The sequence below is a fragment of the Schistocerca serialis genome, chromosome 8, assembly GCF_023864345.2.
Source record: "Schistocerca serialis cubense isolate TAMUIC-IGC-003099 chromosome 8, iqSchSeri2.2, whole genome shotgun sequence".
Taxonomy (NCBI): domain Eukaryota; kingdom Metazoa; phylum Arthropoda; class Insecta; order Orthoptera; family Acrididae; genus Schistocerca; species Schistocerca serialis.
In genome coordinates this window covers 307605861-307621480 of record NC_064645.1, presented here as the reverse complement: position 1 = coordinate 307621480, position 15620 = coordinate 307605861, and the positions used below count along the sequence as shown (strand labels likewise).

Here is a 15620-nt window from a genome sequence, read left to right as displayed (position 1 = left end):
TAAAGGGCACTTATGGTGTCAGTGACTCTTCCACAGTGTGCTGCTGTTGGCAATTTGTTTCCGTGTTGTAGCTCATTAGGTAACAGTCTATGGTAGCCAATTATAATTGCTGAATGTAATGACTTGTTTTTGGTGGAATATATGAATTCATATTCTTGTTTTTGACATGGTGAGCATGAGATTGACAATTATTGACCTTGTTATTATAAGGTTGATTGCTGGATTTTATATTTGTTTCTTGTATTGGTTGCTTCTCAGCATATGACAGAATTTCCAAGGATATTGTTTCATATTCCAGTGTTACAGTTTGGTTGTGAGTTAGCAAAGTCAATGGATGCGATTGGAGGAAATTCACTGTTGTGACAGACAGATCTTATCATAGCCTTCTGATCGTTTCAAAAACTTCATAGAGTATTTTCAGAATATCCTGATTTCTGGTGCGACTGTTAGGCAGGAACCTAAGAGAAAACGGGAAATATTACTGAATATTCTGTTTTATTTGACAGCATTCTGTGCAAGTTATGTAGCCTTAGAACAACAAGAGAACAGCTCTGTCAGATGTTGCTAACATATAGTAGATTTCATTATCTTGAAAGGAGTACTTTATTTATTTATTATAAAAAAGATAAGTATATATGACATATACTTAAAGACACTGGGTGACATAGTTTTACGCTCTTGTGGGCAAAACATAACAGTGAATTGTAGTTTATTCATCTCATGACATACACTTGCAATCAATTTATTTTGCTTACAGGAGACTTGTCAAAGATTTACAGTACAATTACAATGGTTTTTATACTAATAAATAATAATATAACACTAAAATGAATTTATATATTTATAGTGGGATATGTAACAGTTTGTATCTAGCTCAAATTAACATTTTGTTCTGCATGAATTCATCCACTGAGTAATAGCATTTCAGTATCAGTGTTACAGCTTTCTTTTCTGTGGAACTAAATTCATCAGCATTAACTTTTGATTAGTATATTGACTAGTCCCCATGTATTCATAGTCAGAATCTGCAAAGCATATAATCCTTTTGGTTTGAGAACCATATCATAGTGTCTTAACTTGCCTCCAGTACTCGGCAGTTTCTTATTGTAGAAGTTTTCACCAGGTTATAAGCTCAGTCCAGTTTACAGATCCTAAGATTGATCATTTCCTGTTCTGAGCAATTCTGTTAGGTTACCTCAACTAGGTATCTAAATTTCTTCACAAGATTAATCTATCCTTGGTTTAAAACCGTCCCTTCTGGCCTGTCACTGATGTTTGCCACATATTATGTTTTTTCAAAGGGGACCTATAATCCTGCTTCCTCAGCTATCTCTGTCAATTGCTCAGTCTTTATGTTTGCTGAGTTAACACTCTTGGCAAAAATGGCTAGGTCATCCACAAAGATCAAGTAATCATTGTACACCCCTTTCAGTTTGGTCCCTAGTCTTATCCATTCTTCTTCATTCAATGCGCTCCTCCATTCTCTAATGACTTTTTCCAAAACACAGATAAACAAGTGTGGAGAGATTCCATTGCATTGTTTGATCCAGTTTTGATTTCAAAGGGCTCCGAGATCTACCTATGAATTTCACTTTGATGCAGTGTTAGTTAGAGTCTGCTTAATCAGATTTATTGATGTGTTATCCACTCGAGATTCTTGCAGAACACTGATGATGGCTCACGGTCAACTGAGTCATATGCTTTTTTTTAAATCAATCAATACAACCACATAGTCATACCTACCAGTCATCTCATTCCTGACTATGCTTTCCGGGCTGAAAATCTGTTCTGCGTAAGAACATCCTTTTCTGAATCTGGTCTAATATTCACTAGCACGTTCATTGAGATGATCTTCAGCTCTGTTCTGGACTGCTTTGGAGAGGATATCGTATGGAACAGATAGTAATAAAATATGCCTGTAATTATTATATCCTTTTTGTCTCACTTTTTATGGAGTGGGTGGATTAGTGCCGACTGCCACTCATCTCTCCATATATCCTCAGAGTTCTTCTAGTATGTTCAGAGTATCTTCTTTTGCAGTTTCAGGAGCTTTGCCACAGTTGATTCCTCTCCAGCTAATTCATTATTCAGCTCAACATTACACTTTAAAGGTAGTGAAAATTTGTGAAGCTGTGCTTGGATTGGCTAGTATGTCAACATCTGTGAATTGTAGAACAATCATCAGCAACTATAAGATTTAGAAAGAATCAGAGAAACACATTACCCAATCAATAGGCTAGTAGTGTGAAACATACATAATCGATTAGTCAAATTGAAACAAAAATGTTTATTAGTTTAAAGCTATGGATACTGCCCTCTCATTCATTTTATAGTGATAACATCTTGCTTATATCACAAATTAATATACCTTTTACTAGGTTTGTTCATTCAGTGAAATTAATTTACAGGTAGTATTGTGGCAACACTGAGGCTAGTTGACACAGATGTACAGAAAGTGAGTGTAGTTTTGCCAACACTGGTTGAAATGCTGAGAACTGGTGGACTAAAAATTAATGGAACCAATGGTGCTCCCTTAAGTATACCACCTCAGAACATCACAATCATCCAGCAGACAATGGAACCACCTGGTGCGTAACTTTTTTCATCACTGATAAATATTAATTTTCTTGTAGTTGTTCGACTACAATTCCCCTCTACCACTCTCTTCTTGTGGTTGTTACCTTTCATAGTAACTTAACTATATTATTTACATTTTATTTGAACTTTTTTATTATCTCTTTACTTATAATTTTTATAATAGGCTGATTTGATACTATTTGTACTTAGATTTATAATAAGTCTGCTCTTGAGATGGTCTGTTCCATGCAATATAAATTTATGTAATACATTTGTGTACAGTTTTAATTTTCAAGCCACGGCAATTTTTAGGTGTACCTCAGTCAGTAAAAATGGGACTATTGTAGGATCACTTTGTTGTCTGTCTGTCTGCCGGTCTGACTGTTGAGACCCCTTTGTCTCAAGAATTAGCAGTGTACATAACTTAAACTTCTAAGTCAATGCAATCAAAAGATATCGGCATATAATTCAAATATTGTGAAACTTGCAAACTCAGTCATCAAAACCTATAGATGAACTATCTATAAATATGTTATCCTGATGGTTGAGCAATAAACCACATACCTGCAAACTGAGAGGTCATGGGATTGTATCTTGGTCAGACCGCAGATTTTTTAGTCTTTATTTTAACCTAGCCTTCACCTCCCAATGATATGAGGAATTAACAGAAACAATATGTGGTTCAGATTCCATATTAAACAGTAGGTATCCTTGCTGCAGTTGGGTAACTGAGGTAGGTTATATTTGGGGTATGTTAGAGACACACAAGTTGCTGAAGTGGTATCCAGTAGAAAGACTTCCACCAGGCTGTTGGGTCACGGGTGATTATTACTATTATCTATATACATAATTAAGTTTGTGCTGAAACCTCAGAGTGTGACTTCTTCTCACGTTTGTCTGGTTTTTTGTTAACTCCTTAGGGTGACAGCAAGTACAGATGTTGAAAGCTCAATAATTTTTGCACTATTGATGTGGCTTGAAAACTGAGAACATTCTCTCCTTCTCTGCCAGCATGAAAGAATTAGAGGACATGTTCATTTATAAACAATTTATTTTAATCATAAAACTATTCTGTGGGATATTGAATTCTGTGAATCCAAGAACTGCTGCATATTGAAAGTAGTGTCGATGGTAACATTAACTTCATGTTTTGAATGTGCCTTTAATACAACTGAAAATAAAATTGTTCTGTACAGATAAATAGCACACTGATTTAAAGATTCCCACATTTTCCTGCTTACCTCATTTTTATGTATTTTAAATGTTATTCTGTAGAGAAGGCATAAAAGTTAATAATCTCCTAACAAGATGAGAGATGATATGTTGAATGAAAAGATGTAAATAGTTTATATAGTAGTAGTAGCAGTAGTTTATTCATCCAGAGACAATGTACATTGCATGGATTTCGTCCAAAAATACATATATAAATAATAGAAGGAAACATTGCACGTGGGAAAAATTATATATAAAAACAAAGATGAGGTGACTTACCGAACAAAAGCGCTGGCAGGCCGATAGACACACAAACAAACACAAACATACACACAAAATTCAAGCTTTCGCAACAAACTGTTGCCTCATCAGGAAAGAGGGAAGGAGAGGGGAAGACGAAAGGAAGTGGGTTTTAAGGGAGAAGGTAAGGAGTCATTCCAATCCCGGGAGCGGAAAGACTTACCTTAGGTGGAAAAAAGGACAGGTATACACTCGCACACATGCACATATCCATCCACATCTACATGGATATGTGCGTGTGTGCGAGTGTATACCCTGTCCTTTTTTCCCCCTAAGGTAAGTCTTTCCGCTCCCGGGATTGGAATGACTCCTTACCCTCTCCCTTAAAACCCACTTCCTTTCGTCTTCCCCTCTCCTTCCCTCTTTCCTGATGAGGCAACAGTTTGTTGCGAAAGCTTGAATTTTGTGTGTATGTTTGTGTTTGTTTGTGTGTCTATCGACCTGCCAGCATCTTTGTTTTTATATATAATAGTATATATATACACACATATAGGGTGAACAATACTATACAAAATACAGATGTGCATAGTAGACTACATAACATCAGACCACATGGAAATAGCATGTACAACTTTGATTATTTACATTGATGTATGAGAAAGACTTTTTACATGGAATACACAGTTGATATTTAGATATAACACATACAATTCTAGCACTTTTGTACATATTATTTATTTAGATCATAGCAACAGTCAGATAGAAATTACTATTGGCACAGACTACATAAATATAATCGTTTAGTATGAAGCTATTCCAGGTATTCTTTTACACAATAATAGCAGTTGGTCATTAAAAATTTGAATACTGCTTCTTTAAATGAAGACAATTTTTTAATTTCTTTTATCTTTACCGGTAGTTTGTTATACAATCTGCTTCCTTGTATGTTTGTTTGTTTCTGCGCCAAAGCCTTGTTAACTCTTTTTATATGAATATCATTGCACTTTCTTGTGTTGTAAGTATGTAGATCCGAGTTGGCTTGGAAATTGTTAATATTTCTTTTTACATTAATTACGCTTTTCTGTATATAGAGGCATGGTAGGGGTAGAATATTCAGCTGTTTAAATAATCGCTTTGAAGGAGTTAGCCTTGAACTGTTGGTAATTATTCTAACAGCTCGTTTTTGTAGAGTGAACATGGTTTTGAGATTTTTCTTACTATGACCCCAGAAGGTGAGGCCATAGGTAATAGCAGAATGTATATAAGCAAAGTAAACAGCTCTGCTACATTCCCTACTACATACAAAGCTAATAACACGTAAAGCAAAGCAAGCAGAGCTTAACTTATGCGAGAGATACAGGATATGGGATTTCCAGTCTAAATTTTCGTCTATATGTACACCTAAGAATTTTGTGGTAGCAACTCTCACAATTTCTTTATTTTGTATTCTGAGATCTAGATCAGAGTGTGACTTTGCTTTCCTGTAATGGATATAATTAGTTTTAGAGATATTTATGGTTAATTTGTTCACTTCAAACCAATATTGCAAATATTCTATAACTCTGGTTGCAGATGTTGGCAATACCCGGTTTATGTCAGTTACTACAATGTTTGTGTCATCAACAAACAGGGTGATATGAGTACCATTTACTGGAATCTTGATATCATTTATGTAAAGAAGAAATAGGAGAGGTCCTAGAACACTCCCCTGCGGTACCCCAATTGGCACAGTTTGAATATCTGATCTGTAAACAATACTTTGGTTTTCACTGTTTGTTGTTGCAATTTCTACTACCTGTTTCCTATTATGGAGATATGACTGAAACCACTTTTTAGCTACTCCTCGTATACCGACATATTCTAATTTGTCTAGCAGTATATCATGTTGGACAGTATCAAATTCCTTTGAGAGGTCCAAATTTATTCCTATTGTACTGTTGTTCTTATCTAGCCCCGTTACAATATTTTCAGTGAATTAGGTGATGGCTGACTCTGTACTCATTCCTTTGCGAAAGCCGTGTTGGTTTACAGACAATAGATTGAATTTCTCGAGGTAATTTGTAATTCTGTTTTTCATGACTGTCTCTATTACTTTTGAAAATACCGATAATAAAGCTATTGGTCTATAGTTTCCCACTTCATGTATATTGCCCTTTTTATCCAATGGTTTTACTTTTGCAATTTTTAACCGTTGTGGAAAGACACTTTCTGAAAATGATATGTTTATGATGTGTGAGAGTGGCTCTGATATGACAATAGCACATCTCATCATGACTGAGCAAGGTATCTCGTCAATCCCTGAGGACATTTTATTCTTCATTGTTTTTATTATTCGATTAACTTCCAGTTTGTTCGTGGGAGGTAGCAATAATGAATTAATACTTTGTTCTTCTGGGATTGATGTTCTACTAATCTAAGAACAATTTTTACTCAGATTGATTGGACTATTTATGAAGTAGTCATTAATGTAATTTGCTAAAGTAAGATTTCTGACAAGCACACCTTGATCATCTTTTAAAACAAAGTCATCTGGATTTCTAACATTTTTGCTTGGGCCTATTTCTTTTTTTACCACATTCCATATAGCTTTCGATTTGTTTGCTGACCCAGCAATTACACTGTGATTGTGCATTGTCTTGGCTTTTTTGATCACCTTCCTGTGAATTTTCTTGTATGTCTTAACATAATATGTGAAGTGTACATCTTTTTTATCTTTTTTGAGTTGACTGATATGTTTTAGTGTTTGACTAGATACTCTAATAGCAGGTGTTATCCACTGGCTTGTGTTCCTAGGCACGACATTGATCTTTGTGAGCTTTTTTGGAAACACATCTCAAATAGGGACATGAATGTACTAGAAAAAGCATTGACAGATTCCTCAGTTGTTGTTTGTGCAAAGACATCTTCCCAGGTTTCATTAGCTAACAGCTGGATGAAAGTATTCAATTTTTCTGTATAGAAGTGCCTTTTGTATCCCCACTTATATTTTACTGCCTTGGGGATAGAGTAATTTATGTATGTTAATAGTGTATTGTGATCTGAAAGACCTAAGTTTACGTTTAGTGGCTCAGTGATACCATTCTCCATATTTGTGAAAATATAGTCTAAAAGAGAAGATGACAGTTCTGTTATTCTAGTGGCATCTGTAAAGAGTGGTTTCATGTGGAAGCTGCTGAGTATACTCAAAAGCTGTCTTTTTTCATCACTTTCAATTAACAGGTTAATATTAAAATCTCCACATAAAAATAATTTCACTTCATTACTATAGAAAGTATTTAATGCTGCTTCTATTTTTTTGAAGAATATGTTTTTGTCACCCAGTGGAGATCTATATATTTTAATGACAACTAGTTTTTCACTCTTCTCCTCAGTTTTTAACTCTATGGCACATGATTCAAAATGATTTTCTATATTTAGATGGTCCGATTCTGTTTTCACTTTGAACTGCAGTCCTACTCGTAAATGCATGTTGTTGTTGTTGTTGTGGTCTTCAGTCCTGAGACTGGTTTGATGCAGCTCTCCATGCTACTCTATCCTGTGCAAGCTTCTTCATCTCCCAGTACCTACTGCAACCTACATCCTCCTGAATCTGCTTAGTGTATTCATCTCTTGGTCTCCCTCTACGATTTTTACCCTCCACGCTGCCCTCCAATGCTAAATTTGTGATCCCTTGATGCCTCAGAACATGTCCTACCAACCGATCCCTTCTTCTAGTCAAGTTGTGCCACAAACTTCTCTTTTCCCCAATCCTATTCAATACCTCCTCATTAGTTACGTGATCTACCCACCTTATCTTCAGCATTCTTCTGTAGCACCACATTTCGAAAGCTTCTATTCTCTTCTTATCCAAACTAGTTATCGTCCATGTTTCACTTCCATACATGGCTACACTCCATACAAATACTTTCAGAAACGATTTCCTGGCACTTAAATCTATACTCGATGTTAACAAATTTCTCTTCTTGAGAAACGCTTTCCTTGCCATAGTAAATGCATACCCCACCATTTTTAAAAACACTTTGGCAATAATGTGATGCTAAATTAAACTTGCTTATATTTATGAGTCTTAATTCACTAGCCTTGCACCAGTGTTCAGATAAACAAATACAAGAGACATCAGCAAGATTATTACAGCTACTTCTAGATCTAGTACTTTGTTTCTGAGGCATTGAATATTCTGACACATTATCCTGACTGTTTTGCAAGTATTTTTTCTTTTGTCATTACCTGGTGATGTGCTGCTTTTTCCATAGTAGTTGTGACTTATCTGCAAATTTTCTTGCTGATTTGTCACAATTTTTTCCTTTTCTTTGTCTGAAGCCATAAAAAATCCTTATTTAATGATGTAGATGTGCCTTGTCTTTGACTCCTCCTTAGGCAGTGTTGTGTTGCTGCAACATTTGTTGATGGTTTTGTTGCTGCTGCTACTGTTGTTGTTGGTTCAGTTGCTGCTGCTGTTTCTGTGGCCAGAGGTGGTGGTGGTGGTGGTAATGGTAGTGGTTGTGGTGGTGGTGCTGACAGGATTCTTTGTGCTGTTGCTGCCTTTGATTCTTTTATTGGAACTATTTCTGTTGATGGTGGATCTGTTGTAGTATCTGTTGGTTTTGCCGCCGCTGAAGGTTTAGTTGCAGTTACTGATTGTGGTTTGACCATTTGTGGTAATTTTACTGCTGCTAATGGTGATGATTTTGTTGTTTCTGTTGCTTCTGTTGTTGTTGCTACTTGTGATGAACCTGCTGTTATTGATTTTTGTGGTGTTACTGTTACTGTCGTTGATGGTGCTGCAGGTGTTTGCTGGTGCCTTTTTATTTCATCCAATACTTTTTGTGCTACAATTTTCTTCCCTAGGCCATTCAAGTGAAGGCCATGAGAATTGTGGAATCTCCGACCAATGCCACTAATATCAACAACACAAACATTTTCGAATTGACTGCATATACTGGAAAAACTCTCATTAGCAGCACTAATCTCTTTGTTCACACAAGACCAGCGTGGCAGATCATAGCGATGTGGAATGTTGACAAAGAGAATGTTTGTATGAGACAAAAGAGCCAGATGCTTTTTCAATTCTGAGCAGGCTTTAGAGGTTTCATTTTTATATACGTCATTAGAGCCATCAAACAAAGCTACAAAGTCTTTTGAAGTCAACTTGATAATTTCATCAGTGTAAGTATTCTTAATTACCTCCGAAAGGGAAGCCCCAGGCTTGACATAACTCATAGATTTCACAACTGATGCCTCATTAACAAGAGAGGCTATTCTGCGCCCATGGCTATCAGCTAGAATGTGCAGTTTTCCCATGTGATTATGTACTTTTTGCTGTGACCTAGGCATAAGTTGACATGAATTGCGCGTAGGCCTAGTCAGGGGAGCAGCAACGGCTGAAACATGTACCTGCGTATTTTCAAAAATATTTTCTGAAGCACTATCATCACTTATTTTGCTTAGCACTTCGTATCTGTTTCGTAATTGAATAGGTGGGTTTAGTCTGGCCCTGTAGACATTGGTATCATATTTCCTTTCTGGCAATGAATTTTCGTGTGTTTTCAGCGACGGATCAACTTTTGCACACCAAGAACGGATATTTGTTTTGCATACGCCATTACTACCTACTCTCCCGTACTTTTTACACAAGTTGTGACTTATATTTTTGCTACTATAGTTAATGGTTCCTGAGTGGAGTTCACTGTGCGATTTATTTATGCCCGTTGTGTTCAGCTGCGGGGATTTGTTGCACTTGTGTTGTAAAACGCGTATCTCTTCCACTAGCACTGCAATGATATTGTTTGTGTAATCCACCTTATTAAGTTTTTGCACAGGATCTTCTCTGCTACATTTTGCGCAGATTCAAACCTTACGTTTAGGATTTACGTTAACACATGAATAATGAAACACAGTTTTACATATCGTGCACATTACACCTTTAACTGATAAATTAAGATGTAAAATATTTTATACTTCACTGCAAATTTACTTTCTGTAACAGAATTTAGCATAAAATGTCAATCTAGAAAGCCATAATGATGTACATTATTTTATTTTATTGTTTTGATTGCAAAGTTTTTTGAATAGAATTACCAGTTTGCTATACAGTAGCAATCTTACTACAGAAGTAAAAGAAAGTTCATTACTAGCTACTACATTAAGAAATAAAAAAACGGATGACAGAAGTATAATAAAAATCCAATATACCTCACTCTGCTGTGCAGCAGTAAGTCATAACATGTAAAAATAACATGAGTCAAAATTGCCACTTCATGCCAGTTATATAAATGATGTAAATCTACCCCAGAGGTCATTGGTGCATGCACTACATACAAATGATTATACAAAGTAACTGAAACTAAGTTTGTTTAAAAGTAAAGTTCTTAAAAATATTTGCAGTTGTATATGAGAAAGCAACCATATGAAAAAGATATTTGCCTTCTGACAGTTTAAAACTAGCCAGAATTTAAAAACATGTTCAAAAAATAAGAATTTTTAGATCATTCTGAAAATAAATATATTGTGATGGCTGTAAACTTAGTCTCATAAAGGAAGAAGATGGAATAAACTTTGACAAAATGCATGTTGTCCTATTCCCTCATATTACAGTCCATATTTTGATTAAAGTAATAATTAATAAAAATAAAAATGAAACAGGAACAGACATGACGTAATGAAAAACAGTAACTTATAGGAGTAACTTACAAGAGTAACATAAATAATAGACAATATAATTATTAGTGGGGAGGTAGTGAAGGGCAGCTTGTTACTAGGAACTGAAATGCAAGGAAATAAGTTCTTCAAAGATTCTGAAGTAAAAGTTTTGAAGTTACTTTGCTCATTGAGAACAAAATCAGGATGCTGTCTCTTACTAGCAGATTTAAGTTCCTCCAGAATGTTGAAGTACCGTACCTATTTTTGGAAGCAGTGTGCAAAATCCTTAAATTTCGAAATCTGTGAAGAACTTATTTCCTGACATTTGAGTTCCTAGTGAAAGTGTTATTGCGTACCATCAAAGGCTTTCAGAGGTTAATAGTGGCACCTTCATTTACACAGCTGTGAGGATTTTCAGTACATGGGGCAGGGTGCTGCTTGCTGCAGGATCATCCACTACCTTCAATATCACAACAAGAATTGTAGATGTATTTTTTATTTTGTGTGGTATAGAAAAGCAGTGTCTTTAATGTTGTTGTCCCACATCTGGTAACTCCCTTTTCAGGTATGATGTTCACAAAGGTAAAACTTAGATGCTAGTAAGTTTGTTGAATATTTTGTAGGTTTTATGTTTAAATGCAGTAATACTGTTAATAGTTCTTTATGGAATGATCTCTTCTTATGTTTTAGACAGAAGGAGCTATCTAGTAGTTCATGTCAGATAATTTTTATTCCTGTGGTCACAGAAGCTTAGCCTTTTTGGTAACTCTCACAAATTCTAGCTGATTGCTGATGTAGAATCTTATTTAGGCCTGTTGTATGTGATACTAAGTAATAAAAGCCCGATGTTTTGATAGTAATGAAGAAAATTAAGGGCTTGATAACATTTCCCTTTCTCAAAATGATGTGATAACTGACACTTCATCATTTCACAATGTACAAAATTTCTCTTACTGTCCCACTAATATTTTATATGTCTAATTTTATTCATTGATATCACTCTGAAATACTTCACATTTACTTTTCTTGAGTGGTATTTGGTTCCATCTGCATAATAATAGTGGCTCTTCATCCACATTCTATTTGCATCATTGATCTTCACTGTGAGGTGTCTGTATTTTAATAAAAATTATATTTACAATATTTATGAAGGTGGAAAAAATGAAACTGGTTCAGAAAATTAGTCTGACAGGAAATAACTTATCCTAGTTAGTGAAGATGAGAATTGCTCTTCAAAGGAGATACGACACCCAAAATGTGAGACATACATAACAGCCCTACTTAGTTGTATTTTATATCAAATTTCAGTTCCTCCAGTGTGTGGGGTTTTTTGAGTAGACATGACACTTTAACCCACCCCATGGCTAGTCAGGCTGTTTTGGAGATTTTACTGCCTTTGCTGAAGGTCCTCTCCCCACCAAACACACCATGAATTCAAGTTCTCACACTCGTTGCTTCTGTTCTAGTCCTTAATTATCTACTTGATATTTACATCATGATGTCACAAAGTACCATGACACTTTTTCGACCAGTTTTACTATGGCTGATGAAACACACATTATCAACTTCTGTGGTTTGAATACTACTGATATGTAAAAATCATATTTTCATTTTTTCTTTAATATATATATACATGACCCTAAATGCTCAAGTCTTGTCTTAAGTTCATTTTTGTTCATTTACTTGTTATTTCAGTGCATGTATAGCAGTGTGCTAAAATATGTCAACCGCTGTCTTTCAGAGGAACAATATGCAGTTGTGTATGCTGTTAGTGGGACAGTGGTTGTAACCTCAGCAGCTGTTGTCACCGCCATAGCAACTGCCATATTTGTGAGAAGACGCACAGAAAAGAAGCACATGCAGATGGTACAGGTAAAATTTAATTTGTGTCATATGGCTTACACTGTAACAACTGATGTACAGATTCATACAGTATTATTTAATGTCGTAGATTTTTATTAAATTAAAATTTCTAGTTGTTTACAAATTTTCATATAAGACATGAACATACGGTATATGTTTTTCAGTTTTGATATCCTGTAGAATAGTAAATTATTCAAAAGTATCTTTTGAATGTTCCTACCCTGCACTATTTTTCAAGGTAATCATCCAATTTCTGTGAATGTGTTTGTATATTTTGTATAGAAAAAGCTTTTCTTGTCCTAAATGTTATAGTGGGCTCAAGATGCAAACTGCTGAGGCATTAACTCAAATACAGGGTAAAAATTTCAACAGCACAAATATTCAATCAGTGTAACTGTGTTCATTATGTATTACCACACTTACCACCTCATGCAACTTTAAAGAATTGCAGTGCTTCCTCTGAAAGAATCATTATTATTTCAAATCAATTCCATGAAATGTTATTTTGCAACTGCTAAACAACCTTTGTAGGAAAGGAGTCCTTTTTGTAATTGCCAGAATGTGACAAGGCTTGTTCTATGCATCAGCAGAGACTCTTTCAGTTCATTACCTGACATTTGTCACCATGTGTACATTGTATAAATTAGGCCCAATTACAAACTGTGTAGTTTTAGATGGTCAATAATTGTTTTAGCCATTCCTAAACTGTCAACATGCTTCCATTTAAAACAAGATACTGGCCATCAAATGTCTTCCTTCTACAAATGTGACAAATAACAGATACTTCCAGAATATTCTGTGCATTCTGTTACTTTCATGTGGTCATGCATTACATGTCAAGACATTACACATGAGGCTGAGTACCTTATCCACATCTTCAAGAACCACATGTAAAATGAGATTATGGACAACTCCTCTGAGGTGATGTTTATAGTATTTCTCAGCACATATTGAATGACAGCAGTCAGCTGCCACATTGCATCAGGAATAATTCATGATCAGCAGTTGAGAATGATTTCCACTTCCACCATACTACATTTCTGATAGCAACTTGTCTTTTGACAGTGCATTTTTCAGCAAAGATAGTAGTACAGATGAATATCTTCAGCAGCCATTGTCAAGACTGAGTGACAGAAAACATTGTTTGCCAGCAAGATAATAACACGTATGGTATCACCACTACACCAGAATAATCATCTGCAGTCATCAGCCTTTCCAGAAGACAAGGATCCATGATCTGTTTGGCAACTCTTTTCATATGGTTGTTCAGCCACTCCAGAACTCACTCGAAAAGGATGTCCAATGCTCTGAATTTTCATCACATTTTCAGCTAGTGGCTGAGTGCTGTGAGGACAACTACTTCAAACCAGTGCCACCTCTGAATCATCTGTAGGCTGCTGAGGATGACACTAGTAACCTGATATCTGTCAGCATGCTGCCACAAAGATCTAACATAATCATGTGTATGTATGCCCATGTATCATAAACAAGAAGGAAGCTTCTGGTAACTTGGTTTGACAATTATGAAATTTAAACAGGTTTGTACAAGTGAAAATTCATGCAGAGATTTTATAAACCACTATTCATAGCATTTGAATAAGGCAGTTAAATCCCCTGTCAAAATATTGTGTGTTAAATTAGAAGTATCTACCCAACTGGACAAACACAGATCATTTTAATTTTTCATATCCCCATTTCAAAGCAGTGATCTTTTTTATTGCTATTTGTTTATCGCCTGTATAAGCCTTTTGAAATAGCATATTCTATGCACTCTTTAAATTTATTTGAACTGGATTTTTTTTGTTACCATCTGAAACTAATGCATTTCTACCATTCTGTTATTACACTCAATCATCACTACATTAAGTGTAGCTTGCCGCTACGGCCGAGCGATTCTAGGCATTTCAGTCTGGAACCGCGCTGCTGCTATGGTTGCAGGTTCGAATCCTGCCTCAGGAGTGGATGTGTGTGATGTCCTTAGGTTAGTTAGGTTTAAGTAGTTCTAAATCTAGGGGACTGATGACCTCAGATGTTAAGTCCCATAGTGCTCAGAGCCATTTGAACCATACATTAAGTGTTTTTATTATGTTCATGCTGTAGTCTTAATGTAGGCTTTTGATTTTCATATTGGTTTCTAATTACCAGTATCAAATGTCCTCAGTTCACACAAATCCCTGTACTTCGTACCATTTTTACTGGTTTACATTGTCAGGTAGTGCATTCTCTGACATTAAGAGCTGTTTTCTAGTTTCTGTTCATAATTCATCTTATTTTTACTTCTTGTGCTCTAGTATCATGTCCCTTTCTGAAACGTGCTACCCTCATGGTAACTGTTCATCCATGAACATTTAAATATGTTCAGGATGACTTTGAAGAGAAAACACATTATTGTTTGCAATTAATCTTAACTTGTAGTAGATACACCACAAAATACCACTTATCTACCATGCCCATCATTCAGAATGCACCTTTCCTCTGCCTATCAGTTTATTAGTATTCTTCAACTGTAATCCTGTGGAGTGAACTTACAGAGTGCTATCGACTGAAGACACCTAAACAGGCACAGAAAATAATTTTTCTTAAATAGAATGGATTAGGATATGCTGTGTCTTCTATTCCAGAATTATCATCTGAGTTTTGGACTGGGAATGACATTAGTGTATCTATCTACTATTTAGATAATCATAGTTTACTGTTATTGTTTTCTTAGTGAGAAGGTATGAGTCATGTGATGTAGGATATGGCCTTGTATGTATGTCACATAGTGGACAGTGCTGAGGCATATGACATAGTTATCCCCAAGACATACTTCAAGATAAGACTAACACATATCCCTAGACCAGTAAAGGTCATGCTACTCAGATCACTTACTAGATGATTTCACAGGGATATCTGAAGATGGTGACAAGTACCATAGCAATTTTATATGACAGTGTTGCCCCAAACCACTTAGTTCCAGACAAACCCAAAAAACTTAAGATTTGTCGGGATGAAATCATATGATGGAGAAGGGATTCTCAACAGAACACATTTATGACAGCCTTCTCAATTAACCCAGATGGATCAATGGAAGACGTATGAAAAGTTAC

The 15620-nt window shown here is 35.6% G+C and overlaps 1 protein-coding gene across 1 annotated transcript in view; it reads left to right on the top strand.

Moving 5' to 3' along the window:
• LOC126416990 (uncharacterized) overlaps positions 1 to 15620 on the top strand; it is a 335028-nt gene that overhangs the window by 265888 nt on the left and 53520 nt on the right. Inside the window, exons 24-25 of the mRNA XM_050084875.1 lie at positions 2409 to 2588; positions 12410 to 12540. Of these exons, the coding sequence (XP_049940832.1) occupies positions 2409 to 2588; positions 12410 to 12540 (311 nt within the window). The remainder of the gene's footprint in view (positions 1 to 2408; positions 2589 to 12409; positions 12541 to 15620) is intronic.